Below are 27,087 nucleotides of genomic sequence, written 5' to 3'. Positions count from 1 at the left end.
GCCAGCAAGAAAAAGGAGGAGCTATTTACTGCAAGGACTTCCGGGATGCTCCCTCCCCCGAATCTGTCTTATCTGGGCTGCTCGTCCCGTGGAGAGTGATGTTTCCTGAGACAGTGACGGTCACAGAAGAGACACCCACAAAATGTGGAATTCTGGGGTTTCTTTCTCTTAATTCTTACTGGCCGTGTATACAGCAAGCCCACGATCCATTTGCAAGGTCCCCACGTGGATTAAGTCCCCTAGGAATCCTGTCTGAACATTGCCTAGCAATGTGAATCCTTGGAAAGTGGATGGTGTGGTTTTGGTTAACATGTAACACCTTATCTTTTTGATCTCCTTTGGGGCCCCTTGTAAAGTTGTTTCCATTTTTAATATTCTGTGCTTTCTCTGGGAGGTTTTTCTGTGTTTTGTCCAGTCGTTGCTGGGGCTTGGGGTGGGGGGTAGGGTGAGGGGCGTTGCTTGGTCGCTTCCTGTTGGAGGGTTGTCTGATTTTCTGTCTCTGAAATCCAAGAGAGGAAGTTCTGTACAGACAGTAGCTGGCTCGGGGCAGGCAGAGGAGGGAGGATGGGGAAATGGGGCGTGAACAGCATTGAGGACAAGCAGAAAGTGTTCTGAAGCTGGTTGTGTTGATGACTGCACGGACCTCCCTGAAATGGTTGGATGCTTGAATTGTAGGATGTGTGAAGTAGAAAAAGAAAAGAAGGCCGGGGGGGGGGGGGGGGTATACACACAGCAAAACCTACACTAGCTCAGCACTTGCTATGGGTGCAAGTCGGTGACCTCAGTTACATTCTTAAATAGCACGGCCACCCTGACCCTTTCTTTTGATGCCCCCCGCCCCCGTGGGGCGCACTCACTGTCCCCGAAGCTTCTGATCCCCTGCGGTGACTTGTCAGCTCGACCCCACAGAGACAGTCCCCCAAAGTTGGAGCCTCACCCCTTCCTACCGTGATGGAATAGCCAAGTGACCTCATTATGCCTGGGACTTGCCAGATGTGAGCACGGAGTGTCCGCTGTGACCAGCAAACCAAGTCAGTTGGTCACATTCTCAAGGAAGCTGCTCAGTGAGCGAAATTGCTCCAAAGTGGCTGATGGGGTTATTCCGAGCTGGCAGGCTGAGCCCAGGGAGAGGGTGAGGTCAGGGCGGCACGTGGACAGCTCAACAGAGGAGTATTGTTGGGGCCCACAGAGAGGGCCGCCCATGCTCAGATCAGTCAGCACCGAGCTGGGGACACAAGAAGGAGGCTCCTAAGGACAATAGCCCAATTGTTCCCACTGTGGAATCGATCTGCCCGGAGCTGGCCCAACCTCCAGAAAGAAACCCATGGAAGAGAGACATATTGGGACTCACCGGCCATGGGCCGCAGAGGGAGGAGAACGCTGCCGGCAGGCAGACTTGAACGTCTCCCCGGGGCCAGCTCCTTCACCCACCCTGGAGCCTGGCAGAGTCACCAGCCGCCCCAGAGAAGCTTGTCCAGCTGCCACTTATGCAAAAGCAAGTTGGCTTTCTAGGCCCAAGTACCCCCCACCCCACCAGCCCGCAGGGCATCAGTTCCAATGTGGCCCCAGGAGGGGCTGGGGGCCTGGGCAAGGATAGCTTTCATGATGCAGATCAAGCAGGGCCTACCCAGTGTTTGAGCCCCAGGGCACTCGCCGTTGCTGGATGAGAAGGCTCTCACCTTCCGTGTTGGCTGGTGACAAGTTGCCTGGGACATTCAGTGTGTCCAAATCTCTCCACCTCAGTCCTGAGAGGACCTAAGCCAGGGTCAGGGGAGCTATTGCTTCCCAGCCTTCTATTGGAAGTGGCTCCCAGGATGGTCCTAGAAGGTTGCAGGAGGCCATCGGCTGGTCCAGGTGTTTCTTGGTGTGTGACTAATTAGTCCCCTGTGCCTCTGTTGACCTTGCAGGTAAAAGCATTGCTAGATAACTCAGTTCTTTATGAGCTCTTTAAGATTCTTTTGAACCTTGCACGTCCTTGTGCTTATCTTAGAATATAGTGCTATTATTTTTCAAGTGTTTAGAAAGTGTGCCTAGTTAAGTAATGTTTGCATAGATAAGAGGTTCAGAATGTTTTTTTAAAGCAAGTTCTTTGATGTTTGTTTTGTAACCATTCCCTTGTATGAATAGTATAAAAACCAACCTTTGAATATACTCGGTACTTCAGTCCATTGACTGCTGTCCTTCCAATTCCATGCTTTGTACATATCTCTCTTTTCCTCTCATCCGCATGCCTCAGTTCAGACAGAGCTTGATGCGGGAGAGCTGGTCTAATCACCCGCAGAAGGTCATCCCCAGGAATAACAGCCAGGATCCCTCTATGCCATGTCCTTTTATCTTGGGGTGACCCTGTGATGTAGACCTTGGCATCCCCAGTTAGCAGATGCGTCCGCAGAGACTAGAGTGGAAGTGAGCTCCCCGAGGCTTCTGAGCGCAGGAGGCCAGCGTGAAGTCCTTGGGTGGTCTGTGTTCACATGCTCAGCTGCTCCCTGCAAGGTGGGCGGGGGGGGGGGTCAGAGTTCACTCCAAGCCCCTAGGAGAAAGGCTTGCTGGTCTCCTTCTGAAAACCCTCCAGCCCAGTTCTACCCTAAGATGCCTGGGGCCATGATAAGTTGGGATCGACTTAACAACCACTAAGAACCAGAGTTTGAACCTGGGCTTGAACCCAAGTCTCTTTGACACTGGAAATCATACCGACTACAGTAACCACGCTTGTTGGTGCCTGGTGGCATGTTCATGAGACCACCGTGGTCTAGTTGAGTGCTTCCTGGTTTGTCCATGAAGCATCTTGCTTGCGCCCAGAAGGACAGTTCTAGCTACGTAATCTAACCCTCTGGTGATGGATCATTAACGGCCCCCATTGTTGCTGATGATTGTGCTATGCTGAGCCTGATTCTATCCTTCCAGCTCTGCAGGGCATAAAGAAGCTCCTTCTGGGGATGTGTAGGGTTCTGCCTCCATGCCTTGGCCAATGCAAGTATCTCCCCATGCCCCATGCACCCTGTCTCTGCCACCTGCAAGGCCATCTCGATTGCTGCCTTCCTCTGCACAGATGCTTCCACTCTGCCTCCCCTCCCCATGCCGAGTAACCACACAGGGCCTTCCTCTCACTTACAGTTCCTCTACATCACCTCCCACCCCACTTTATCTTCTCACTGACACCCACAGAGACTGCATCTCGGTCGTCTCCGTCTCTCCTGAAGGTCTTTACCCACGCTCGTCATAAAATAGTAATTCCATGCATGTGCTACGAATTGACCTGAAAATTCTCTGTTGGCCTCTCCCATGAAGAGTGTCGTGGGAGTCATATGTCCATCCGGTCGCCATGTTTTAAGCAATGCCTGTGCCAGGCACTGGGCCTGGGCTGGACCTGTCAAGTGTGTGAGGCAGGCACTGTCCCTGCCCTCAGGACGCACAGTTAAGCACGTGAGGTCTCACCTGGTTAGAAGGGCTGTAGTGGGGAAGAAGGGGCGGTGGCAGCTTTCGAGCCCCTCGCTCAGAAATCTGCACAGGACTCCCAGGAGTGACACCATCGAGACCTGACGGAGAGCGGGAGAGGACTTCAAAGGCGAGGGGGCGGCTCTGTGAAAAGCTGGATGGCGGAGCGGGGCAGAAGACGTGCTTTTCCTCAGCCAAGAAATGTGCACCCAGCTCAGGCCTCGCTGCAACCCATTGTGACTCTCGGGATGCAGGAGGGGTTGGCGGGGTTCAAGTCGGTACACTGTGCTTTTTTTATATAAAGAGAAGGGGGCCTTGGGGTCCCAGCTTAGGCCCCCACTGAGACATTTGACTTTGAACAAGCCATTTCATCTTTTCTGAGACTCAGTTTCCCCATCTGTAAAATAGGAGCCATAATATCCTCCCCTGAACCGACTAGCTGCTCACTCACTGTCTGCTATCCCTTGACCTTCTGCCACTCATGGGAGGCTGAGGAAGCCCGAGCCGGAGAGGCTGTTTGGCTCAGTGCCAAGAGCTTGCGCACAGCAGAGCTGAGATGCTGACAGTGGCCAGGCTGCCACCCTTGGGGCGGCATCTCCTGCTTGTGCTTTTCTGTCTGCCTCTAGAGAACAAGTCACTCGGCCATCTTGCTCCCTATCGATGATCCCACCCCATTGACCTCCTCCTTCCGCTTGCTGGGATCCCACCCTGGTTGTTTTCTCTCCAGACCCATTCTTTGGCCAGCGCTACATACACATCCTGGGCCGGCGGAAGCTCTACCACGTGGTCAAGTACACGGGCGGCTCCGCGGAGCTGCTGTTCTTCGTGGAAGGACTCCGTTTCCCCGACGAGGGCTTCGCAGGCTTGGTCTCCATCCACGTCAGCTTGCTGGAGTATATGGCTGAGGTGAGGGTACACGGCTGGCTTCAACCCGCCCTGGCTATGTTCTGCTCATCCTGGCTCCCCTGAAGGCTCTTGGTCACAGAATAGAAGGTCAATGCATTTACTATAAATTGACCTGAAAACTTTCTGCTGGCCTGTCCTTCAGGGAGTGGGCCACTACATAATAGGACCACTGGCAGGAATCCATACGGGGTTTCACTCTCCTCAAAGTTCCAGAAATAGATCCACCTGGGAGGCCCGGAGGCCCTACCCACCCACCCCCATGGGTCTTCCAGGGTCCTGTGAGCTGTGTCCCTCCTGACTGCACCTACTCCCCAGGAATTCCCTCTGAGTAAGGTGTTCTGACATTCCCTTTGCAGTAGTGAGCACTCAGTTCTCACGGAACCTCGTGGTTAGCATGAAGACTCACCTAAGTCATTCACATGCGGCCATGTGCACATTCTGACCCCTCAACTCTTTCCCCCCCGCCCCCCACCACCACCGTGGGTCACACCACTCTGACCACAGGCCAAACCACCCGCCCTGTGGCAGACAGCTCACTTACCTTTGCTCTTGCTTTGGGGAGTCAAGGGAAGAAGGACAGCGCCTGCTCCCCACCCCGGGCTGTGATTGCTGTCCCAGACCCTGCCTCTCTGCCCACCCTGTTTCTCTCAGCTCCGGAGAGGCCCCTGGCTGCTCTCCCAGCCTCAGGATCCCTGTTTGCCCATGGTCCACCTTGAGGCAAGACACTGTGGGCTGGTAGAGGGTGAGGCTAAGTCTAGCGTAGATCCACGAGGATGGGGTGAACCACCCAGGTCTGCCTCCTGCTTGGACCTCCATGAAACACGGGCCATGCAAATTCACTCCCCGGGCTTTCATGGGTGTCCCTGGGTGGTACCAACAGTTAATGCAATGGGCCGCTAACCGATAGCTTGGAGGGTCCAATCCAGCCGAGGCACCTCAGAAGGAAGGCTCGGTGGTCTACCTCTGGAAGACCCGCCACTGAAAACACTGTGGAGCGCAGTTCCAGGCTGACCCCCATGGGGTGGCATGAGTCAGAATTGACGCAACTACAGCTGGTGGGCTTGTGGATCCGTGCCCTGGTTTCCCTTCTCTGAAACAAAACACAAGAAAAGTGCATGCTTGCTGGTGTGGGGTGAGGGTGAAGCATCCAAATCTGAAAAGTTCTCACTCAGGGAGTCCTTCCGCAAAAACTGGAAAGAGAACCGTCCTGTGACCCAGTCAAGACACGAACGGCAGACTCCCTCCTGGACTCATGGCAACTTTACTCACAAGAGTGACAACCACAAAGGACGAAACATGCGAGTGCCCGCCAGTGGATCGGTGGATAAGCGAAATGCCAGCATCGTCCATGCAAAGGCAGATCCCTGTTGTTCTTGCGGGGCACTGTCAAGTTCATGCTGGCCCACGCCAACCCTGAGTACAGCAGAATGAAAGCTGCCCAGCCTCACACCAATCGTGCTGCGTTGGGGCACCGGGTTGCAGGTCCTGGGTCCATTCATCCCATGGAGGGTCTCCCTCTTTTTCCTGACCCGCTACTCCACCAGGAGCCCTGGTTGAGCTGCGATCTGCAAGGTCAGTGGTTTGAAACCACCAGGTCTGTGCAGGAGAAAGTCGGAGCTTTCTACTCCTGAAAAGAGGCGCAGTCTTGGAAACTCAGGGACCACTCTCCCCTGTCCTAAAAGGGCCGCCACGTGTCAGAATTAACTGAGTGTCAGTGAGTTTGGTTGTTGGTCTTTTGGGGCTTCTTTCTTCCTACTACACCAAACGTGATGTCCTTCCCCAGGGACTGGTCCTTCCTGATAGCATGTCCAAATACACAAGACAAAGTCTTGCCCTGCTCACGTGTAAGGGGCATTCTGGCTGTCTCTCTTCCAGCACGACTGAGTTCATTCTTCTGATCGCCCGTGGTACATTCCATATGTCATTGTCCAACTCTTCGATGCAGATGACATGATTGAAAAGACCATGACTTGGATCAGGCGTCCCTTAGTCTTCCAGGTGACAGCTTTGCTCTTTGACGCTAAAGAGGTCTAATGCAGCAGGTTTGCCCAGTGCAATACATTTCTAAATTTTTCAACTGCTGCTTCCATGAGCATGGATTATAGACCCACGTGAGATGAAATCCCCTCGTGTTGCTTATTGATCCAGGTGAGAGGATTTTAACTCTTGATGTGCAATCCATGAAGGCTTGATCTTCATCAGTAAGCTCCTCAAGTCCTCTTCGTTTTCAGCAGCAAAATTGTGTCATCTGCATAGTCAGGCTGTTCGTGAGCCTCCTCCAGCCCTGATGCCCCGTCCTTCTGCTTAGAGGCCAGCGTCTTAGATGATTTGCTCGGCATTCAGAGTGAATAAATGTGGGCAAGGATACAATACTGACCCGTGCCTCTCCTGATTTCACACCACACAGTTTCTGCCTGTTCTATTTGATGGCTGCGTCTTGATCCATGTTCAGGTTCCACGTGAGCACAGTGAAGTGTTCTGGAATTCCCATCCCTTGCTATGTTAGCCATAGATTATTATAATCCGTACAGTTGAATGCCTCTTTGTAGTCAATGAGACACAAGTGAGAGTCTTTCGCTCTCTGCTTTCAGCCAAGACCCATCTGTTACCAGCATTGACATCCTCCATTACACGTCCATCCTCTTCTGAACCCAGCCAGAATTTCTGTCAGCTCTCTATCAATGTATTGTTGCGACTATTTTTTAATTATCTTCAGATCACTTGCATGTGATCCTGTCCTATGATTCCTGCATTCTGTTGGGTCACCTTTCTTCGGAATGGTCCCAAGCATGGATCTCTGCCAGTCAGTTGGCCATCTAGGTTGGACCCCTCTCTTCCGAATGGCTTGGCATAGATACGTAAGCCTGCCAGCACTGCGTCTGTGTGTTGAAACATTCCCATTGGTATTTTGCCAGCTCTTGGTGCCTTGGGGCTTTATCTGTTTTTGTTTTCCCAATGTTTCAGCACAGCATGGGCGTTTTCCTTCAGTACCATCAGTTCTTGGGTCATATGCTGCCTCCTAAAATGGTGGGAAGCTGACCATTCTTTGTGGACAGTGACCCTGTATTCCGTCTATCTTCTGTTGATGTTTCCTGCCTCATTCAGTATTTTGCCCATAAACCTTCCCCTCTGGAGGAGGAACAAACTGCCATCTGGTAGCTTCTGATTCATGGCCACCCTACAGGCCAGACAGAACTGCTCCTTTGGGTCTCTAGAACTGAAAATCCATACAGGAGCCAACGGCCCCGTCATTTCCCAGCGGCTGGTGGAATCGAACCACCAGCTCTTCCTTTAGCAGCAAGCACTACACCCCACGCTGCCACGGCTTCCTGAGAAACGCCAGGCAGGCTCTACCATGTGGGTTTTCCAACTCCAGGTCATTGGACATGTCTGCTTCGCTGACTGCCCGTGGAGAGCCGCTGGCCAGCTCCGGCGCATCATCAGCCCGTCCCCAGAAGCGCGTGGCACAGGCTCTTCAGACAGCCGTTCAGGTCTTTTTCCTTTTGTATCTTTTTTCTTGACGCAAAACAATGGTCTCACGTTATTTATTGTTAAAGTCTGGATGCGGAGGCATGAAAACCAAGGAAGAAACCAGATATTTTCCAGTACAAGTGCAATTGATAAGATGGTGGCAAAAGCCTTCATGAAACTCAGCTCGTGGGCCTGGGAAAACGCGGCCGTGCGTGCCATCCATCCCTCGGGGGTCCTGACAGACCCAGCCTGGTTCTTCTCCAGCGTCTTCTCTTGGAGTTGCACCTGATCTTATTGCCAGCTTTCATTCGAATCTTTGGGGAACGGCCGGTTCTGCTTCTGTTTCTTGGCCAGGAATCTCTTGGTCCCAAAAGTTTCATGAGACGACATGAAACCACCACAGCCGGGAGGGCGGAGAAGCTGAGAGAGCCCTCTCTTTGTTGACGACATTCGGATTCTTCCTGTGTGTAATCCTTGACGTCACCCCACATCCCATCTGGCCGTCCATCATGAGTATTCAGTGTGTCAGTCTCTTCTTTTTCTTTTTTAACTTTTCATTGTAAATTGGAGGAAGGATTAAGGTTAGGATTAGGGTTAGGGTTTACAGAGCAGTTTGCCGTTCACCAATCCATACACATCTTGTTTCATATCATTGGTTGCAATTCCCCACAATGTACCTGCCCTTGCTTATCCCAAGTCTTCCCTGGGCTTTTCTTCTGCACTTTCTGAACTTAGCCCTTGGGGAAAGGCTGCACCATGGGTCTCAAGAGACTGGTTCTTCTTAGGGTGCGTACCTCCTGGGGTCATTGTTTCCCTCAAGGACCTGACTATTGTTTGGCTGAAACTTGAGCGATGGGGCTGAGTTCATTTCCAGACCTGACGGGTGACGAAGGGCCGCAGTCTCAGGGTTCCACCAGTCTCTTGCCAACCAGTAGCCGGTTTTGGTGTGTTTGTTTTTATGATTTTGAGTTTTGTTCCACATTTTCCTCCCACTGCCTCCAGGACCTTCGAACATGATCCCTGTCAGAGCAGTAGGTAGCGGTCGGCGGGCACCATCTCTTCTGTTCTCAGCCACACCCCTTCAGAATCATGCTTTAATACAACAACACTCAGACACGGTTCCTGTTTGAACTCCAATTTGGGGACACGGCGTTCAGAATGGTGGCCCCCACAGGGACAAACCTCAGACACACTGAGACTGCTGCTTTCCACCGAAAGGGAGGGTAGGGTGCAGGGTGCCGCTGCTGACCTGACAGCATGCTTAAATAAGAGAATGCTACTTCTGAGGCCTCCTTTGAACTTGAAAGCAAAGTACACACACAAAAAGGATATAACCCATTAGCTCGGGGCTCTATTTTTTTAAATCTATTATGAGTCAATAGGTCACCATTGATTCCAAGGTAAAGATGAAAAGATACGTGACCAGCATCACTGATCAATTTGTGTGGAAATTGTCCAAAGAGAACCTAACTGCTTGTGTGAGCCCCAAACACAACAAAACATAATTTTAAAATAAGAATTTTTTTAAGCCCCCATCATGCTCTTAGAACGCCATGAATGTAGAAAAGGGGGAGCTGGCAGGAGCCAGTGTGGGGAAGGGGCTTCTGCTGCCATCTGTGTCCGGAGCAGCCTGACCCGACTGAGACTTGCAGAGGATCAGCCAGCAAGCAGCCTGACGCCTGGCCCCACCCTCTGCCCTCCAGGACCCACCCCTCCCATCCCATCTTCCCTGCCAGGAGCAGGTGGGGGTGGGGGGGTGTCAGTTGGTTTTGTGTCGCTTTTCAAAGGAGCCACTCAGATGAACCCTGAAATCAGATCACATTTTCTCTCAGATTCCAGACAAACTGTCAGATTCTTTCCTTCACACAAAGACTCCTCCCCTCTGAAAGCAGGCGCATTCAAGCAGACAGCTTTAAAATGCTCACACCCAGAACAGGGCAGGGTGCCCAGAGCGAAAACAGAAGCAGGTCCTCAGGATCGAGGCTGGCTCACACATCCTGTGGTCAGTTTCAGGAAGAGAACTTTGATCAGGGCGGTAGTTAAGCGGACCTCCCGGGTTAATTCATCACGTGGCCTGCGACATTGACTTAACGGCTCTGGGGCACAGTTTCCACCTCTGTCACGAGGGTCCTGTTGGCCCTGGGATCGGTGCAGGCAGATATGAATCCATATCCATACAGGTGCACCTGATTCGCACAGAGCCTGGAATTCACTCGGTAACTGCTCACTCTACTGCTGTGAGCACTTTGGAGCCCTGGAGACTTAGTGGTTAAAAGTCGGGCTGGTCAGCATACATCAGCAGTTCGAAACCACCAGCCGCTCCACAGAGGCAGGCTAGGCTTTCTACTCCCACACAGTAGCAGTCTCAGAAACCCACAGGGGCAGTTCTGCCCTGTCCTGTAGGGTCGTGCTGAGTCAGAATCGACTTGATGGCAGTGAACTTGGCGTGGGTTTGTGGAAGTTATCAGTTTGACCCTCTTTGAAAGCATGGTGGCGAGCCTTTGTGATGGCCCCTCTCTCTCACCCCCCAGGGGATCCCCCTGACGCCCATCTTCACAGACACCGTGGTATTCCGGGTGGCTCCGTGGATCATGACGCCCAACATCCTGCCTCCAGTGTCGGTGTTCGTGTGCTGGTGAGTGGTGACCCAGAGCCGAGGCTTCAGGGTGAGACGGGCCTGAGTTAGCATCCTGGATTTGTCACGGGCCAGTGGTGTGACCTAGAGCCATCCCGTGGCCTCTGTGCTTCAGCTTCTCTGGATGCCCACGTGGCTCCATCACAGTGAGGCTTTTGTGCTTGGAAGCCACCCTGTCCTCTCTCCGTCCCGGTCCCCTGCCGTGCAGGTTGGAGCCTCCTGGGCAATCGACCTTCAGTTCATACTCTAAACTGGAGCACCTAGTATGTGCTTAAGACAGCGGTGCTCCACCTCCCTCAGGCCGCGACCCTTTCATAGTTCCTCATGTCGTGGGGACCCCAACCATAACATTATTTCCGCTGCTACTTCATCACAGTCATTTTGCTACTGTTATGAATCGGGTGGCCCCGGTGAAAGGGTCGTTCAAACCCCAAAGGGGTCACAGCCCACAGATTGAGAACCACTGGCTTAAGGGGCCTTGGTGGGGCAGCAATTAAGTGCTCAGTCACTAATCAAAAGGTTGGCGGTTCAAACCCACCAGCCACTGGAAAGATTACCGCCCTGGAAGCCCTGTGGGCAGTTCTGTTCTATTCTATCCTGTAGGGCTCACTATGGGTCTCGATAGATGGCATAGCAATGGTTCTCATTCGCTAGGCAGACAGCACAAGGTGAGAAGTGCCTACAGGAGACTGTCTCGCTGCCCTGCCGGGGTCCTCCAGGTCCTGGGTCCATCCTCCGTCCCCGAACGCTAGGCAGCACTGCACTCCTCCTGGGCATGTCGTCGTTGTTACTGCCCTTCGACGCACAGCGACCCTGTGTACAACCTGTGCACCTCCGTGCAGTTGTCGGACTCGAGCCCGTTGTTTCAGCCACTGTGTCGAGCCACCTTGTCAAAGGTCTTCCCCGGGGATGTTGTTAGATGCCACCTAGTCAGTTCCTACCCCAAAACCAAAGACTGCCTGGTCCGGCAGCATCCCCAGAACCCCCCTGTGCTTGAGCCCATTGCTGCCCACTGTGCCAACCGGTCTTGTCGAAGGTCTTCCTCTTTTTCAGTGGGCATAGCTCCTTTCAAATATCTGGGGTGCCTAGAGGGGTGAAGCTTTGCTCGCGACCTTAGAAAAACACCACACAAGTGGGTACGGTCAGAAAGAACTTGGCTTTGGGTTCTGGCAGCCGTTCCCAAGGGTGCAGAGAGCCCGGGCCATGGTCTATCTGCCCAACACAGTGCAGCCTCTGTGAGGTGGACCTGTGTCTTTCCTTACCCTCCCTCCTCGCCTCTCCCAAACTTAGCATGAAGGACAATTACCTGTTCCTGAAAGAGGTGAAGAATCTGGTGGAGAAAACCAACTGTGAACTGAAGGTCTGTTTCCAGTATGTGAACCGGGGTGACCGCTGGATCCAGGTGAGAAGCCAGGCTGGGAAGGGCAGGGGCCAGGGGCCAGACCAGGGGAGTTGGTGCAACAGAGCTGCCCCATAGCAACCATCCACATAGGGGATGCTTCCATCAGGGAATGCGGGGAGTTAGTTCACGGCCGTGCTGCTTCTTGTAGCAAAAAACAGACCCAGCCTTTGTGTCCATCCACTGGGGACTGGTCAATTACATGGCAGCTTCATGTTTCGTCCAAGTACGGGGTTCTTGCCCTGAAGCTACTGAGCCTGATCAATAACCCCTCCAAGCGGAACAGAGAGCTTAGTGAATTTGATTTTTGTTAGACCTAGCCCGGGAGCGTCTCCAGCAACTCAGGTGCACGAGTCACTCCAATCTTGCACACGACATTCATGCTCAGTCCCTGTACACATACTAATTACAGATGACAGGCAGGCAGGCAGGTGGGCTATCATTCTGACAACACGTGATGGACCAAGGATGCCAGGCACGATTAAAACGTTAGAGAAGAATCCTACAGTTTAAGACTCTGGCATTAAAACTTCAACTCCTCCTCATCTTCCGGAGATAATGGCTGAGAAAGCAAGAGGGCTCCAGCAGCAGTTCGTGTTCTACACTTGGGCTGAGTTCAAGGACACCGCCAAAGTCGCTGATGACAACGAGCCAGCTTCATTCTGCATGCCCAGGGCCGGCTCGACTCAACATGGCCGCGGTCTTGCTCACAGCTCACCTTCAAGAAGCCCGTGGGAAGATGCAATGACAAGATCTGCAAGATCTGGGCCTTTCCCCCAAGAATGTCTTTAACCCCTCGGCTCCATGGGAGAGTTCTGCCACGGAGTGCCCTGTCACAGCAGAGGGAGTGTGAGGCACGTTCCCTCGTGACTTACAGCAGAAGGTCCACAGCACAGGTGTCACTTCTGTGTTTAAAGGGGGTGGGGGGGCACGGGTTTGTTTCAAATGAAGCCCTGAAGCCTGGATGGACCGTGAAGCCTGAAAAAGTGATGCTGGCTACAAAGGGACAAAGGATCAGATACAGTGACATCTCACTGCCAGGAAAGAAACTAGAGCTTCTTCATGGTGATGGGTGGGGGGGCCGAGAGTCGGGAGGAGGGTGGGCGGGGCACTGAGTTTATGTTCATGGTGGCAGCACATTTGGGGGGAAATGGTGATAACGGGGGCGGATGTTAAGTAGGTCACTGGCGGTATTGCATCGTGCATGTGCAAGGTGTTGGGTTGGCAGGTGTCTGGGGGTGGATCCGTTCTCCGCCATCGAGAAGGGGTTTGATACCAGTACAGACATGCTGGTGGCTTGCTGAGACTGTTTCTAGAAGGACGGCTAAGAAACCGCGGTTGGCATTTGCTTGTGGGGAGGAGAGTGGGGGGCAGGAGTCACGACGGCAGCAGCAGGCTGCCTTTTCACTCTACACGCTTGACCTTTTTTGTAGGTTTGGGGTTTTTGCTTATTGCACAACTGTGTTTCCACAAGCCCCTCCGCGGCTCCACTCAGGCGAGCTGGTTCCCCTGGCACCCGGGGAGTGGCCGCCACCTGGGACCTGTCCTGCCTCCGGGGCTCACCGGGCTGTTCTCCTTGGGTCCTGACAGGATGAAGTCGAGTTTGGCTACATCGAGGCCCCCCACAAAGGCTTCCCCGTGGTGCTGGACTCCCCCAGAGATGGAAACCTGAAGGACTTCCCAGTGAAGCAGCTCCTGGTGAGAGGCCACCTGGCTGGGTCGCCCTGGGTGTCCTACAGGACAGAGCAGAAGAAAGCTGGATGCCCTGGGGCAAATCAGTCTGCTGCCTGGCACTGTTTTCCCATGTGCAGGATGGGCAGGCAGGCATCACGCTCTGAAGTCCTTCCCTGCTCTGCAAGAGAGGCTGCTCCCAACCTGTGCGTGGGAGCTTCAGGGGACACTGCGTGCAGGACAAGACCTGACCCCAAGGCTCTGTCCCTGCTGCAGCCTCACCTCCAGCTGCAGCGCAGTGAGCTTGGGAAGGGGAGAGGCAGTTATGCATGCGTGAACATCGCAGTTCCAATCAGCCTTCAGGCTTCAGTTTCTGGCTCCCCCCCTCATTTTTTAAGCAATGGTACCCCCAACTCTACAGGCCTCACCACCCCCCTCTTAGGTCCTCCATGACCTTCTGTGTGAGGGCAGAGCTGGAAGAGGTCTCCTATGACCCATACCCATCTGCCCTGGCCTGAGGGTGGGTAGGTGAGCGAGCTTGGGCAGAACCTGAGATTCAGGTAGGTCAGGTGCCTTTCCCCAGGACACAGGCAGGCCAGCCTCCCCATTATCCATCAGGGCTGCTAAGCGACGACCCCTGCTTCCTGTGGGTGCTCACAACCTGGTCCTCTCCTAGGCAGAAGGCTGGGCCGATAGCATGAGCACTCTGCTTGGGAGTGTTCCCTGACCCCACCCTTGAGCCCTGGCCCCGCCCCTTAGCAGCAATGTGACCCCAAGCCTCCCTCTGCTCCTCTGTACAATGGGGATAACAAGGGAGGTCCCAGAGGAGGGCGGTGAAGATGCTAAGGCTCCTGTCATGTTCGCTGCTATGACCATTATCGTTCCATAGCCTTCCACACTGTCCTCGGTAAGCTTGGTCCCAGTCCCACCCCCACTACAAAGAACCAAGTCCTACAGGCCACCATAGGCAGGAGAATGGAGCCCTCCGGATTCTGGCCTCTCTCCCTCCCCTGGGCTGCCACCTGCCCTGGCTGGCCTGGCTCCAGGGTCCCGGGTGACATTGTTCCTGCCAGCCTCGTGCTATAAAGCCCCAGTGCCCAGGGAGGTCACAGCTCACCAGCTGGGGCTCCCGAGTGGCAAAGTGCTAAGCTGCAGTGACCCACCACCAGCAGCTGTCCCTTGAGCCTCCCTCCCGGGCTGGCCGGGCTAAGCCACATCCTCCCACCCCGCTGCTTTTACTCAGCTAGGGTTCTGTCAGGCAAGCTTAGACCCAGTAAATTGTAGACTCCCAAATGGGCACCCTACCTTGTTTTGTTTTGTTTTTTAGCAACAACCAAAAAACTCAAAAGGCTTTTAATATTCAAGGGATCTGTCTGTTGGAGCTCTGGGCTAAGGCTTCTGAAGCTGCCCTGGGGATAGGTCACCTCCCATGTCAATGATCTATATTTATCTGCCCTTCCTCGCGTATGTACTGATCTGCCGCCCTCCCGAGCCTCTCGGGACTCAGGAGCTGCTGGTGACGACCTGGTCCACATGGCTCTGCTTCCCTGTGGCTTCCTGCCATTCTAGACTCCAGGGAAAGCCACTCCCTGGCACCAGGGGACACCAAAGGGAGGTGGCCGACTCCCACAGGGCTACTTACAACTTGTGGTCACGATGTAATGGGCAAAGCAAGTCGCTTGACCGTGTCTGCTCACAGGACAGGGGGTCAGGATGGGAGAGCCCCACTGGACAGTCTTCCACTCTCCTGGCCGGCCTCGGGTCTCCCACGCCCTCTCCTCATTAAAGATGCAGACGGGGAGGGCCAGAAGGGTGAAAACGAGCCGGTCAGGAGTAGCACAAACGAGGCTACCCCTGGACTCACCTTTAGATGTGTGTTATATTTTGGACAGAGTTAGAGGGATGCACGGAGGCCTGGATGTGTGCACGTGTGCACACACACGTGCATTCACACATGCATGCACACACACGTGCGCGCGCACACCTGCATACACACACGTGCTCACACTCCCTCCCAGATGCCCACAAGCTTCGCCTCCCCGTGGAAATCAGGAGACCGGGAGCAGCTCCCCCAAAGGTGCCAGGCTGTGCCCAGGGAAAGAGCAGCCGGGTGGCAGGGGCGGGGCAGAGAACTCCTGGCCGCAGAGATGAATGACGGATGTATGCCCTCTGCCCAGGGCCCGGATTTCGGCTACGTGACCCGGGAGCCCCTCTTTGAGTCTGTCACCAGCCTTGATTCCTTTGGGAACCTGGAGGTCAGTCCCCCCGTGACGGTGAACGGCAAGGCATACCCCCTGGGCCGGATCCTCATCGGAAGCAGCTTCCCTCTGTAAGAGAAGGCGGCGGGCGTGGCGGGGAGGTGGTGGGGGTGGGGTGCTGGGAAGTCACTGTCTGTCCTTCGGGGTGGCCTGGGTTGCTTACACGGGGAGTGAATGAGTAAGTGACCTCCTCCTGTACGTTTCTTGTAAGATACAGACACTCGTGGGAAGAAAGCCAAGTTCGCCTTTGCAGCGTAGTGTGAATTAGGGTCCCACATAGAACTAGACGCATCCCTGTCTTCCCAGAATGAGAGGGGAGGGGCAGGAGATTCAGGGGCCCTGAGAGTGTCGTGGTTAAGCCTTCATCTGCTCACCAAAGGGTCAGCAGTTCTACCCCACCGACTACTTGATCTGACCCCGTGGGGCAGGTCTCCTCTGTCCTCTGGGGCCCAGTGGTTCTGTGTGGGGCTACGAACTGCAAGGTCAGCTCTAAGGGAAAAGGACGTGGCTCTCGACTCCTGTAAAGAGTTAGTCGTGGAAACCCACAGGGCCAGTTCTACTCTGTCCTGTGGGTCCCTGTGAGCCAGAAGTGACTCGGTAGCCACAGATTTATTATGAGATTTTCAACCAGGGAGGGAAGGGAAGGCAGTGTGCGGGGGAGGAATCCCACCCCAGGGGGGCCTGAACTGCCCATCAGTAGAAGCTGCAGGAGCCCCTGGTTCCCTGGCATGTCCATGACACCCACACTCCCCACCTGGGTGACCCAGCAGCCAGTGACAGGCAGGCTTGTCTTTGTGCAGGTCCGGCGGGCGGCGGATGACCAAGGTGGTGCGGGACTTCCTGCAGGCCCAGCAGGTGCAGGCGCCGGTGGAGCTCTACTCCGACTGGCTGACTGTGGGCCACGTGGACGAGTTCATGACCTTCGTCCCCATCCCAGGCACAAAGGTGAGCGAGCCCCCAAGCCCAGGGCCGGCCGGGTGGTGTACAAGTCATGCCCTGCCTCGGACTCCAGCAGCAGGAAGAGGCTGAACCTGCTGGGGTGCTGTCCCTGGGGCGTGGTCCTGGAGAAGGCCGGGGAGCAGTGCAGCCCCACAGAATCAGAACACAAGCCAAACGTAATTGCACACGTTCCAGAAGCCACGGTTTAAAGTCAGATGAAGCAGGTGAAGATAGCTTTAATAATATATTCTAATTAACCTGGACCCCCAAATATGAGCATTTCAGCCAAACCAGAGCCAAACTCTGCCATCGAGTCACAGCGACCCTCTAGGACAGGGAAGAACTTGTCCCTGCAGGTTTCCGTCTGAGACAGTCACTCTTTACAGGAGTAGAAAGCCTCATCTTTTTCCCGCGGAGTGGCTGGTGGTGTCAAACTGCTGACCTTGAGGTTCACAGCCTAACACCGTAACCAATACACCAGAGGGCACCTTGAGCATTTCAACATGCAGTGAACATGAGAATCCTAATGAGAGACTTGATCATCTTTTTTTTCATACTACGTCTTCAACATCAGATTTTCATGTTACTCTGATAAGCCCCCGCAAAAAATCCAGATGGTTTCGGGCCTATTCCAACCCTTAGTAACCCCCACTCCCGGTGGCCCCCGTGTTCAGAGTGGTCACAGGCATGCGCTGGATAGTCCCCTGGGGCTCGCGGCCACCACATTGGCCAGTGTACCCTGGAGAACAATAGGGTATGGGGTCTGGGGTTCTCTGACGAAGTCCTGGCATGTTCTGAAATGTAGGAGCCGCTGTGGCCTCACACTCTGGAAAGCTTGTGTGAGCGGCCTGCTCTCTTGGCCGCTTGGAGACGGACTTGCGCTCCGAGCCTTGACCGGATGGTGTCCTGCTGAAGCAGAGTGCAGAGTGCTCCTCTGGGTTGGAGAAGACCCTCCCCGGCAGCCTTTGCCAATTGGTGTGGGGGAGCGGGAGGCCCCCTGCTGAGGGGCTGGGGTGCTCACTGCTGACACTGCCCCCCGGACTCCCTTACAGCAATTCCGGATGCTCATGGCCAGCACCTCGGCCTGCTACAAGCTCTTCCGAGAGAAGCAGAAAGAAGGCCATGGGGAGGCCGTCATGTTCAAAGGTGAGTAGCCACAGGGCTGGGCAGAGCGGGGAGGGGCTCCCATGGAGACCCAAGGAGCACTGGCGCAACCAGCGCTTGGACCCTGAGCACCAGCTCGACGTCCCTGGGGCGCCTGTCCCGCTCCTTGGTTGGTGGGGTCGCCAGGGTGGAAAACTGGCCTGCTGTCACATGCCCCTTGCCATGAGGAGGATCAGATGAGCCATGCCCACCATGCCTTCTTTTAAAATCAAAAAACATTTTATTGAGGACTCATACAGCTCTTGTAACAATCCATACATCGATTGTGTCAAGCACATTTGTACATGTTGCCATCATTATTTGCTATTATTTTATTTATTTTTTAATCGTTTTATTAGGGGCACATACAACTCTTATCATAATCCATAATACATCAATTGTGTAAAGCACATCTGTACATTCATTGCCCTTATCATTCTCAAAACATTTGCTCTCCACTTAAGCCCCTGGCATCAGCTCATTTTTCCCTCCCTCCCTGTTCCCCACTCCCTCATGTACCCTTGATAACTTATCAATTATTTTGTCATATCTTGCCCTGTATGACGTCTCCCTTCACCTACTTTTCTGTTGTCTGTCCCCCAGGGAGGAGGTTATATGTGGATCCATGTAATCGGTTCCCTCTTTCCAACCCACTCTCCCTCTACCCTCCCAGTATTGCCACTCACACCACTGGTCCTGAAGGGATCATCTGCCTGGGATTCCCTGTTTCCAGGTCCTTGGTGTCAGCTCCTCTTTTCCCCCACTCCCTAGCCCTCCTCCACACACACACATACTCATGGCCCCTAGATAAACTATAAATTATTTTCATGTCTTACACCGACTGCTGTCTCCCTTCCCCCACGGTTTCTGTTGTTCATCCCCTGTTGGGGGGAGTGCAGTTATGTGTCGATCATCACAATCGGTTTCCCCTTCCTCCCCTCCTCGCCCCACCTTCCCCCTGCCTTCCTGGTCTCGCAACTCCATTCCTGTTCCTGGGTGTCTTATCAGTACCTGTGCACATGTTCTGGTCTAGCCCACAGTGAAAGGCAGGACTGGGGTCATGATACTGAGGGGGTGAGGAAGCCTCAGCACCGGGCCTTCTTGTCACCAACAGCACCAAAAAAATCCTACAGGACTGTTCTCTTGGTCACGTGGGACACCCTGGGTCAGAATCGACTCAACAGCACCTAGCGACAGACCCCAGGCCCAGAGAAGAGTTCAAATGGCTCTAAAGGGACCTGTCATCTTCACTCAAAGAACTCAGAGAGAGAGGGAGATAAGAAAAGCTTAGAGAAGGTGGGTCCGGGCCAGGAAGAAAAGTGAACTATCCTCCTGATGGGCACCCAGACCCCTCTGTCAGTCCCAAGGGGGATCAGCCTGCTGGATTCAGACACCCTTGTCACTGGACAGAGGCAGACCCAGGTGAGGCTGGCTGGTGACAGCATCCTGGGGAAAAAGACTGTTGACGGGTGAAGAGAGTGCCAGGCTCTAGAGCCTGAGGCAATCCCTCAGCTAGTCTCTGAAATTAGGCACCCCAATGTTCAGGTTGGAATCCCAGAATCCCTCAGTGCTCCCCCGCCAGCCCCGGGCCAAAGACCGTGTTCCTGACAGGGAGTGGAGCCTAGCCAGAGAAGACCCACCGAAGACCATCGTCCTTTCAAATTCTCCGCCAGTGGGAGTTGTTCCCTGGGCCGGCTGGAGGCTTCTTTTCTAGAGAGTTCGACACACGCCTACCGTGACCCTCGAACCAGTTGGTGTTGGGTTGTCTCTGACTCACGGGGACCCCCTGAGAGGTTTTAATGGCTGACTTTGGGGAACTTGGTCATCAGGCCTTTCTTCCACGGCACCTCTACATAGACTAGACCCTTCCAGGTGGTCAGTAGCTGGGTGCATTGAGCTGTTGGCACCACCAGGGACTCCAAACAGACCCCCACAGGATGCAGGGACCATTATCCCTGAACAGATGGGGCTGAGTGTCCGGAGAGAGGGGACATGCAGGCAACTTGCTTGGGTGTGGGGTCCGACAGCTCCGTGACAAGCTCTTTGCTCCTGACGAGCCTGGGAGGTGCAAAGGACCCACAGGTGCCTCCCAGATGGAGTGAACAAACCAACAACATTGGGCCTGAGCATAAGCTGGGCCAGGCTGCTGGGTCTGCTTACCACTGCTTGCTGACTGTGTCCCGCACCTTGGAGGAGTCCCTTAACCTCCCTGTGCCTCAGCTTTTTCCTCTTCCCCGGTGATGGCGACCTCCCAGGACGGCGGGGGCGCTCACGGAGCTAATCCGCGCAGAGCATTTAGAAGTGTGCTTGCCACCTAGTAGGTGTCACTCCAAAGGCCCAGAGCTGCACGAGTTCTCAGAGTGGGGAGGAGGCGGAGACAGAGGCAGGCCAGCCTAGGTCGGGCTGGCCATGAGGTGGGGCTGCTGCTCCTGCCACACTTGCTGGACCACACCTGCTCATTCCTGAAATTGGGGTCCAGCAGATGTTGGGGCTGTGTGTACCCCACCACTGGCAGGTCCCCATCCCTCCCTGGTTCCTGAGACATGGCTGAGTGCATGCTACTGGTGGGTGGGGGGCTGATGGGAGAGGGACGGACGGGGCTGATACCCCCTGCAGTCACCCTTATGTGCCCCAGACTGTCCTCAGCACCACTCCCCTACTCCAGACCCCAGCCCAGCAGTTAGCCCAGTGTCCTGGCAGAGGACCCCACCCAGGCAGGACTCTGGGCCTGAGCCATCACTAGAGCTGGAGGACACACACACACACACACACACACACACTGTTGGTGTGTGACCATTGACGTGCTGCCTGGCCCCACTTCACCTCCACCTCCCCCCACCAGCCACACCACAACCTTGGCAGCCCCTCCCTCTGTGGCACTGACCCTCCCACTGCTGCAGAGAGCCAGGGGTCATTTTGGTGTTCCCCAAACACTCTCCCACCCCCAGAGTGCAGGCCACACCCTTCACCTCCCTAGTGATGCTACTGCTGTCCCCTGCCCCCTGTCCCCACAGGCCTGGGCGGGATGAGCAGCAAGCGAATCACCATCAACAAGATTCTGTCCAACGAGGCTCTGGTGCAGGAGAACCAGTACTTCCAGGTGAGAGTGGGGCCAGCCCTCGGACAGAGCCTCTGGGAAGCACCGGGCTGTGTCCGCTGGCACCCCACACCCTCGGGGTTCCATGAGAACGGGCTGAGGGAGGGGCTTCATCAAGCATTGGGCCCAGCTTCCTCCATCCCCTCGTGGCAGAAGCTGGCGAGGGGGAAGGGACAGGTCAGCAGAGGGTAGCAACTGGCAGGACACAGGAAGCCAGGTGCCCTGGGCAGAAGTGAGCACCCCTAACATTCAGGGAGGCACACTCCTTTCGGTGAAAGCGACAAAAAAATGAATAAATGAGCATGTGCCCGAAAGTTTGAAGCATTGTGGGGAGTCAAAGACTCCTGAAGTGTTATGTGCATTGACCGCACTCTCTGAGTCCCTAAGTCCTTAAGGCTGTGTCCAGGCATCGACACTAGTCAAGAGGGCTGAATTCATTGAGTTAAATCTCCTTTTATTTATGTTGATGCATTTTAAAGGACCAAGTATTTTTAAGTAATATATTTATGCATAAAACTCAACTCAAACTATTTTAAACAAATAGAGGAGGCATCATTGGCTCCTGTAAGTGGAAAGCCCAGCAGTGGTGTGGCATTCAGGCACAGGTTGATCAGGGGTCCAGTGCCATTTAGCTGCACTTCTTGGACTCTGCAGGTGCCCTCATGGTAGGCACATGGCTGGGACAGTTCAAAGGTTCACATTCACCCAGCAAACACTCCACAAGTAGAAAGTAGTTGCTCACTTGCACGCAAGCCTTGCTTTCAATCCCTGTGACCAGGGGAATTTTCACATACTAACTGGCTAAATCGTGCATCCATGTCCATCCCTGAATCAATCACCAGAGCAAAGAGATAAGGGTGAGAGTCCCCTTACCACCTTTGACTTCGAGGCGAGGGCAGAGTCAGTCCAAGCTAATAACAGGCTTCTACGGTGCAGGGAGGTGGGAGAACTGGATGCAAGGACCACCTCGGTTCACAGAGAGCAGTTTAGACAAACAGACACGACTGACTCGTATCAAGGCCAAGTCCAGCAGTGGGGTGGGCTTCAGTGAAGCGCAGGTCATCAGAGCTTCAGCTCCACTTCTCTGCACTTCCGGGCTCTGGCTATCGGAAAGTTAAATGTGTTAAGACTGCCCCCTCAGTGGTTACGTCTCAGCATCAGTTAGATCTGAGGCTGGCCGCTCACCCGCCTGTGCTCCCTCCGTCTCCCTGCCCAGCGCTGCCTGGACTGGAACCGAGACATCCTCAAGAATGAGCTGGGCCTGACAGAACAGGACATCATTGACCTGCCCGCGCTATTCAAGATGGACGAGAACCGCCAGGCCAGAGCCTACTTCCCCAACATGGTGAGCTCACCCCAGACCAAACAGGGGTGCCTGGATCCAGAAGGGGCCCTTGGCTGAGGGGGCCCAGGCTTGGCTGAGCTGTGGTATGGCCTTGTCCCACTCCAAGCACTTACCCTCTCAGGTTCTCTGGCCCCTCCAGGGGGTGAGAGACTGACCGCACTTCTCACTGGGGGACTGGGGCGTCCTTTCACTTCACAGAGAGGAGAGAGATTTGCTCAAGCTAAACAGCCTTTTCTGCACAGGCGGGATTCCAGTTCTCACAGAGACCTGTCAGGGGAAGCCAGCCCCTGTCAGGGGAAGCCAGCCCCTGACACATCAGTATGGGTCCGGTAGGCTCAATTGTACAGCGATAATAAGTAAAGATCATAGTAAAGTCATAGAGAGCATGAGAGATAGAAGAGATGTATTGAAATAAATGGAGTCAGACATGATTCATAGTAGCATGCTCACCTCAGCCCCGCTTGGTGGTCCACGTAGAGGGAGAGAGAGATTGGGTACCGCAGCGGGAAGAAAATAGAGCCAAATAGGAATGTCTGCTTCTATAGGGAAAATGAATCAACCATGTGCTCACTTTAAGGCAGCACAGCTTTAAGGGAGAAACTGTGGAAATGATAGACTACCGCGGGAACATGAACTTGGATTCTGTCTCCAACTACCAGAGTGGCGGTCTTCCTGCCATGGAATACTAGTCTTCCAGATTCCCTCCGTACCAGTCAGGGACTAAGTCCCAGTATTATTTCCCTTGGTGCCAGTATCCCACAGAGACAGGCGAGTCCTCCATGCTCCAGAAAGAGCTTAGAATGAGGCATACACAAAGATACGCCAACCACATACGAAGGTAGGGATAGACACACATGCTCGCACCTGTACCCCAAGGTATTTACAAAGGGCCGTGCAGTCGCCTCCAGCTCGTGGCAATGCTCTGTAGAACAGAAGGAGCCCCGGCCCGGTGCTGGGCCACCCTCACCCCCATGACATCTGAGCCCGCGGTGGCAGCGCGGTGGCAATGCCTGCACACAGACGGGCCCCTGTGAGGAGGCTTTGTCCAAGAAATGGAATTAAAAAATGCTGGAATTTTCCACCAAAAAAAATAGAGAAAGCCCCTTCATCTGTAGTCAGATACACACACACATATTTGCATATACATATCCACAAAGTTTTCATTGAAGCATTTGGCAGAGGTGGGGACCTCTGCACAGGGGTCATGCAGCGAGATGCCCATCACAAGGCCAGCATGCGGAACCCACCGGCCAGCCCGTGGGAGAGAGATGAGGCTTTCTGCTCCCATGGAGACTGACCGCCTCAGACACCCACACGGGCACAGTTCTACCCTGGCCTATAGGGGCACCAGGAGTTGCCATCAACTTGATGGCAGGGAATGTGAGTGACTGCTTGCTTGGTTTGGTTTTCGTTTTGGGGGTGAGTTTTTAGAAGTAGATCGCCAGGCCCTCCTTCCCCATCTGTCTTCATGCAGAAGCGCTTCGGAAGCTGTCAACTGGGGGTGGCCCGGCTGGTCTGCAAAGTCCCGGTGGCCTGGCTGCCAGTATCTCAGCAGCATGCAAGCCACCCCAGGATGACAGACCAGCTGGCGACGGTGGTGGCACATTTTGTTCTGTTTGTGTCCCTGGAGCCAAGTGGATGGTGACCACGAACGGCAGCAGATGCACAGTCAGCTACAGATGGGCACACGTGCACACACACGTACAAACACACACATGCCTGCCTCTAGAGCAGCGGTGCTCAACCTTCCTCATTCCTCATGTATGGTGATCCCCCCAACCTTAAAATTATTTTCGTTGCTACTTCATCACTGTCCTTTTGCTACTGTGATGAATCGGACGACCCCTGTAAAAGGATCATTTGTACCCCCAAAGGGGTCGCGACCCACAGGTTGAGAACCACTGCTCTAGAGGCACATGTACTGGCCACACGTGGCCGTGTGTGGGTACCTGTACATGCCTTTGCATGTACACATCTACTCAGAGACAGATTGCCGCCATTTGCATTAGCTACCCGCTCTGCACCTCTGTTCGCTTGTAGAGCGGGACGGGGGGTGGGGGGTTGTTGGGAGAGTTCGGTGGACCTGGAGAAGTTCCAGGGGAGCAGTAGTGCTCACTCCACTGTCGACGCCACCCCCTCCCGCCCCCACTGTCACAGGTGAACATGATCGTGCTCCACAAGGACCTGGGCATCCCCAAGCCGTTTGGCCCGCAGGTGGAGGACGTGTGCTGCCTGGAGACGCACATCCGCGGCCTGCTGGAGCCACTGGGCTTCTGCTGCACCTTCATCGACGACATTTCCGCCTACCACAAGTTTCTGGGGGAGGTCCACTGCGGCACCAACGTCCGCCGGAAGCCCTTCACCTTCAAGTGGTGGCACTCGGTGCCCTGACCTGCAGGGGCCGTGGGTGCTCTCCTCCTCCCCACACCCTCCAGACCCCTCCTGCCCCTCCCCAGAGCCTCCGCCAGCCCAGCAGGGGCTGGACTGCCCCAGGGGGAAGACCTGGAAGACTTTCAGGAAGGAAAGTGGGATTGGGGGCTACAGGGCCTTACCAGCCACGGATGCCCACCCCCCACGGTGAGCCACATCTCTGTCCTTCCTGAAAGGAACTGGGCAGCTGGCCAGTGTCTGCACCACCCTGAGAGGAAAAGAAAAATACAAAATCATGGACCCCATCCAACCCCCATCCCACCCAAGAATCCTTAGTGCCTGGTCCAAAACTGAATAAGGGGAGACGGGCAGGAAGTCTGTGCTTGCCGCTTCTTCCATCCCTGAAGTTCAAGGTAGAGCACCTGGGACCCCAGACGTCCCTTGAGCTGCCGTCATCATTTCAAATATCACCATCATCATTTCAAAGTCACCTCCCTCCGGGTTTCCAGGTGGCTGCCCCAGTTATTCATTCCTTAGCAGCCTCTCTCCAGCCCCACCTCCCCGGGTCTTCTCTCTGTAGTACAGACACGGTAGGCTAACCCTCCCCACTCCCTGAGGGTCCAATAACTTCACTTAGAATGTTGCCTAAAAGCAGACATTATCAGAGCCAGCCTTCTCCATCCGAAAGATGCAGCTTTATGCCCCGTCTTTCTCGTGGACACAGGCTCTCTCCAGACCAGCACCCTTGCGGCCCAAGAGTTTAGTGCTTAAGCATGTCCTGGGGTCAGCCAGGGCCATCTGCACGGCCTGCCAGGCTCAGGCCTCCCTAGGCAGGGCATAGAAGATGGGGTGCCCTTCTTCCAGGTACCAGACCCAACACACAAGGACCCTGGCCGAGGCCCTCCGGCCTGAACAGTCTATTCTGGCTGCTGGCCTTAGGGATGAGTTCGCTCATGGAAATTCACCAGCACATTTGTGGAAGACCTCCTGATTGAGACATAGCCCCGTCAGTGTCCTGACCCCCAACTGTAAAGACTGTCAACTTTTAAAAGGTCCCCTTAGGGCCAGTAGATGTCAGGAGCATACTTGAGTCGTAATCCCACTTCAAAGGTTACAAAAGAGCCAATTGGCTGCCAGTGAGGAAGTTCTCAATGTGTATTTGGGAAAGATGGAAGCTATGCATTGTGCATTCGGTCATTCGGTCATTCAACAGATACTCGGTGCATGCCCACAAAGTGTCAGGCACATGCGGGGTTCTGGGGATGCAGTGTGAGCGGCCAGGTCCCGCCCCTGCCCCCCCCCTTGACCTGCCTGCTTCCTCGTGGGCAACCCCATGCTCCAGCGGCCAGCATTTGCGACGTCTGTGGCGTGTTCGCATTAGAAATGCCAGCCACTCTGTTCAGAAGATGCCCAGGGCCCAAAGTGACCCTTCTGGGTCAGTACCAACTGACAGGTCAGACCCCCAAAGCTCTCAAAAGCTGTGTCCTCGCTGTGGGGTTCGTGGCCCTTCCTTTGGGCCCAGACTCCCAGCTCTCCCCAGCCCCAGGTGCCTATTGACCGGTGTGCCTCTGGGGTACAGGGAGCCAGGTGGCACAGAGAGCCTGCCCTCAGCTGCGAGGTGGGAGGTGGGAACCACCTGGGAAGCTGCTCCTGTGGGAAGGACCGCCTTGGAAACCCCAGGGGGCAGCCGCCCTCTCCTCTGTCCAGGGTCCCTGTACACCGCAACGGTCGGCTGTCAGGGGGACCTGGAGATTGAGTTTGTTGTGTGTGTGACTTTGGCCCGTGTGGGTGTGTTTGTTTTCAGTTACCTTAAAGGGAAACGAGTGTAGAACCCGTGTGTCTCGAGATTTTTTTAAAGCTCTCCTGGCCTTATTAATAAGCCACTAATTTTCTGGTGTTTCTGAAGCCCCAGGGTCTCAGACGCCTGCTTCTAGCTCAAGAGCCCACCCAGTGTGATGACCCTCGACCCTCAGTGTGACCCTTCCCCTCGGAATCACCGCTCTGCCCCACCCCCACTTACTATAAACGGAGGCTTGAGCGCACACTTCTGTGTTGCACCACGCAGCCAAGTTCCTGTTTCGATCTCTGTTTTGAAATATTTGATGTAAGAGGGCAGGGGGGTGGTGAAGATGGCAAGAAGCAGGGGCGGTTACAAGTTTCTGGAAAGAGCCCATGAGGGAAGTCGAAACCTGTTTGAGAAAGTCTCTGGTTAAACAGCAATAAAGTAAACAGCCGAAGGGGAAGCAGGCAGCTTGTCGGTGTGAAGTTCTTTGCTGCTTCGTGGACACGAGTGTGGTGCGGACCACGCTCACCCCGGGGTCTCTTCCACAGCCCCTCCTGTTCTAGACTCGGTCTCAGGGCTCTCGGCAAAGCAATCTCCAATGTTTCAGATCCCCATGCACACGCACGTCACATAAA

At 54.6% G+C, this 27,087-nt stretch overlaps 1 protein-coding gene across 1 annotated transcript in view; it reads left to right on the top strand.

Moving 5' to 3' along the window:
- Positions 1-25,947, top strand: part of PADI2 (peptidyl arginine deiminase 2) — a 55,627-nt gene extending 29,680 nt beyond the window's left edge. The window contains exons 7-16 of the mRNA XM_075538376.1: positions 4,163-4,341; positions 10,344-10,447; positions 11,738-11,849; positions 13,437-13,544; positions 15,695-15,846; positions 16,576-16,720; positions 17,767-17,860; positions 20,872-20,957; positions 22,171-22,299; positions 24,457-25,947. Of these exons, the coding sequence (XP_075394491.1) occupies positions 4,163-4,341; positions 10,344-10,447; positions 11,738-11,849; positions 13,437-13,544; positions 15,695-15,846; positions 16,576-16,720; positions 17,767-17,860; positions 20,872-20,957; positions 22,171-22,299; positions 24,457-24,690 (1,343 nt within the window). The 3' untranslated portion in view covers positions 24,691-25,947. The remainder of the gene's footprint in view (positions 1-4,162; positions 4,342-10,343; positions 10,448-11,737; positions 11,850-13,436; positions 13,545-15,694; positions 15,847-16,575; positions 16,721-17,766; positions 17,861-20,871; positions 20,958-22,170; positions 22,300-24,456) is intronic.
- Positions 25,948-27,087: the final 1,140 nt, after the last annotated feature.

This window comes from Tenrec ecaudatus, chromosome 1 (genome assembly GCF_050624435.1).
Source record: "Tenrec ecaudatus isolate mTenEca1 chromosome 1, mTenEca1.hap1, whole genome shotgun sequence".
NCBI lineage: Eukaryota > Metazoa > Chordata > Mammalia > Afrosoricida > Tenrecidae > Tenrec > Tenrec ecaudatus.
Note: the sequence above shows the minus strand (reverse complement) of the source record. Positions and strands in the feature narration are given on the sequence as shown.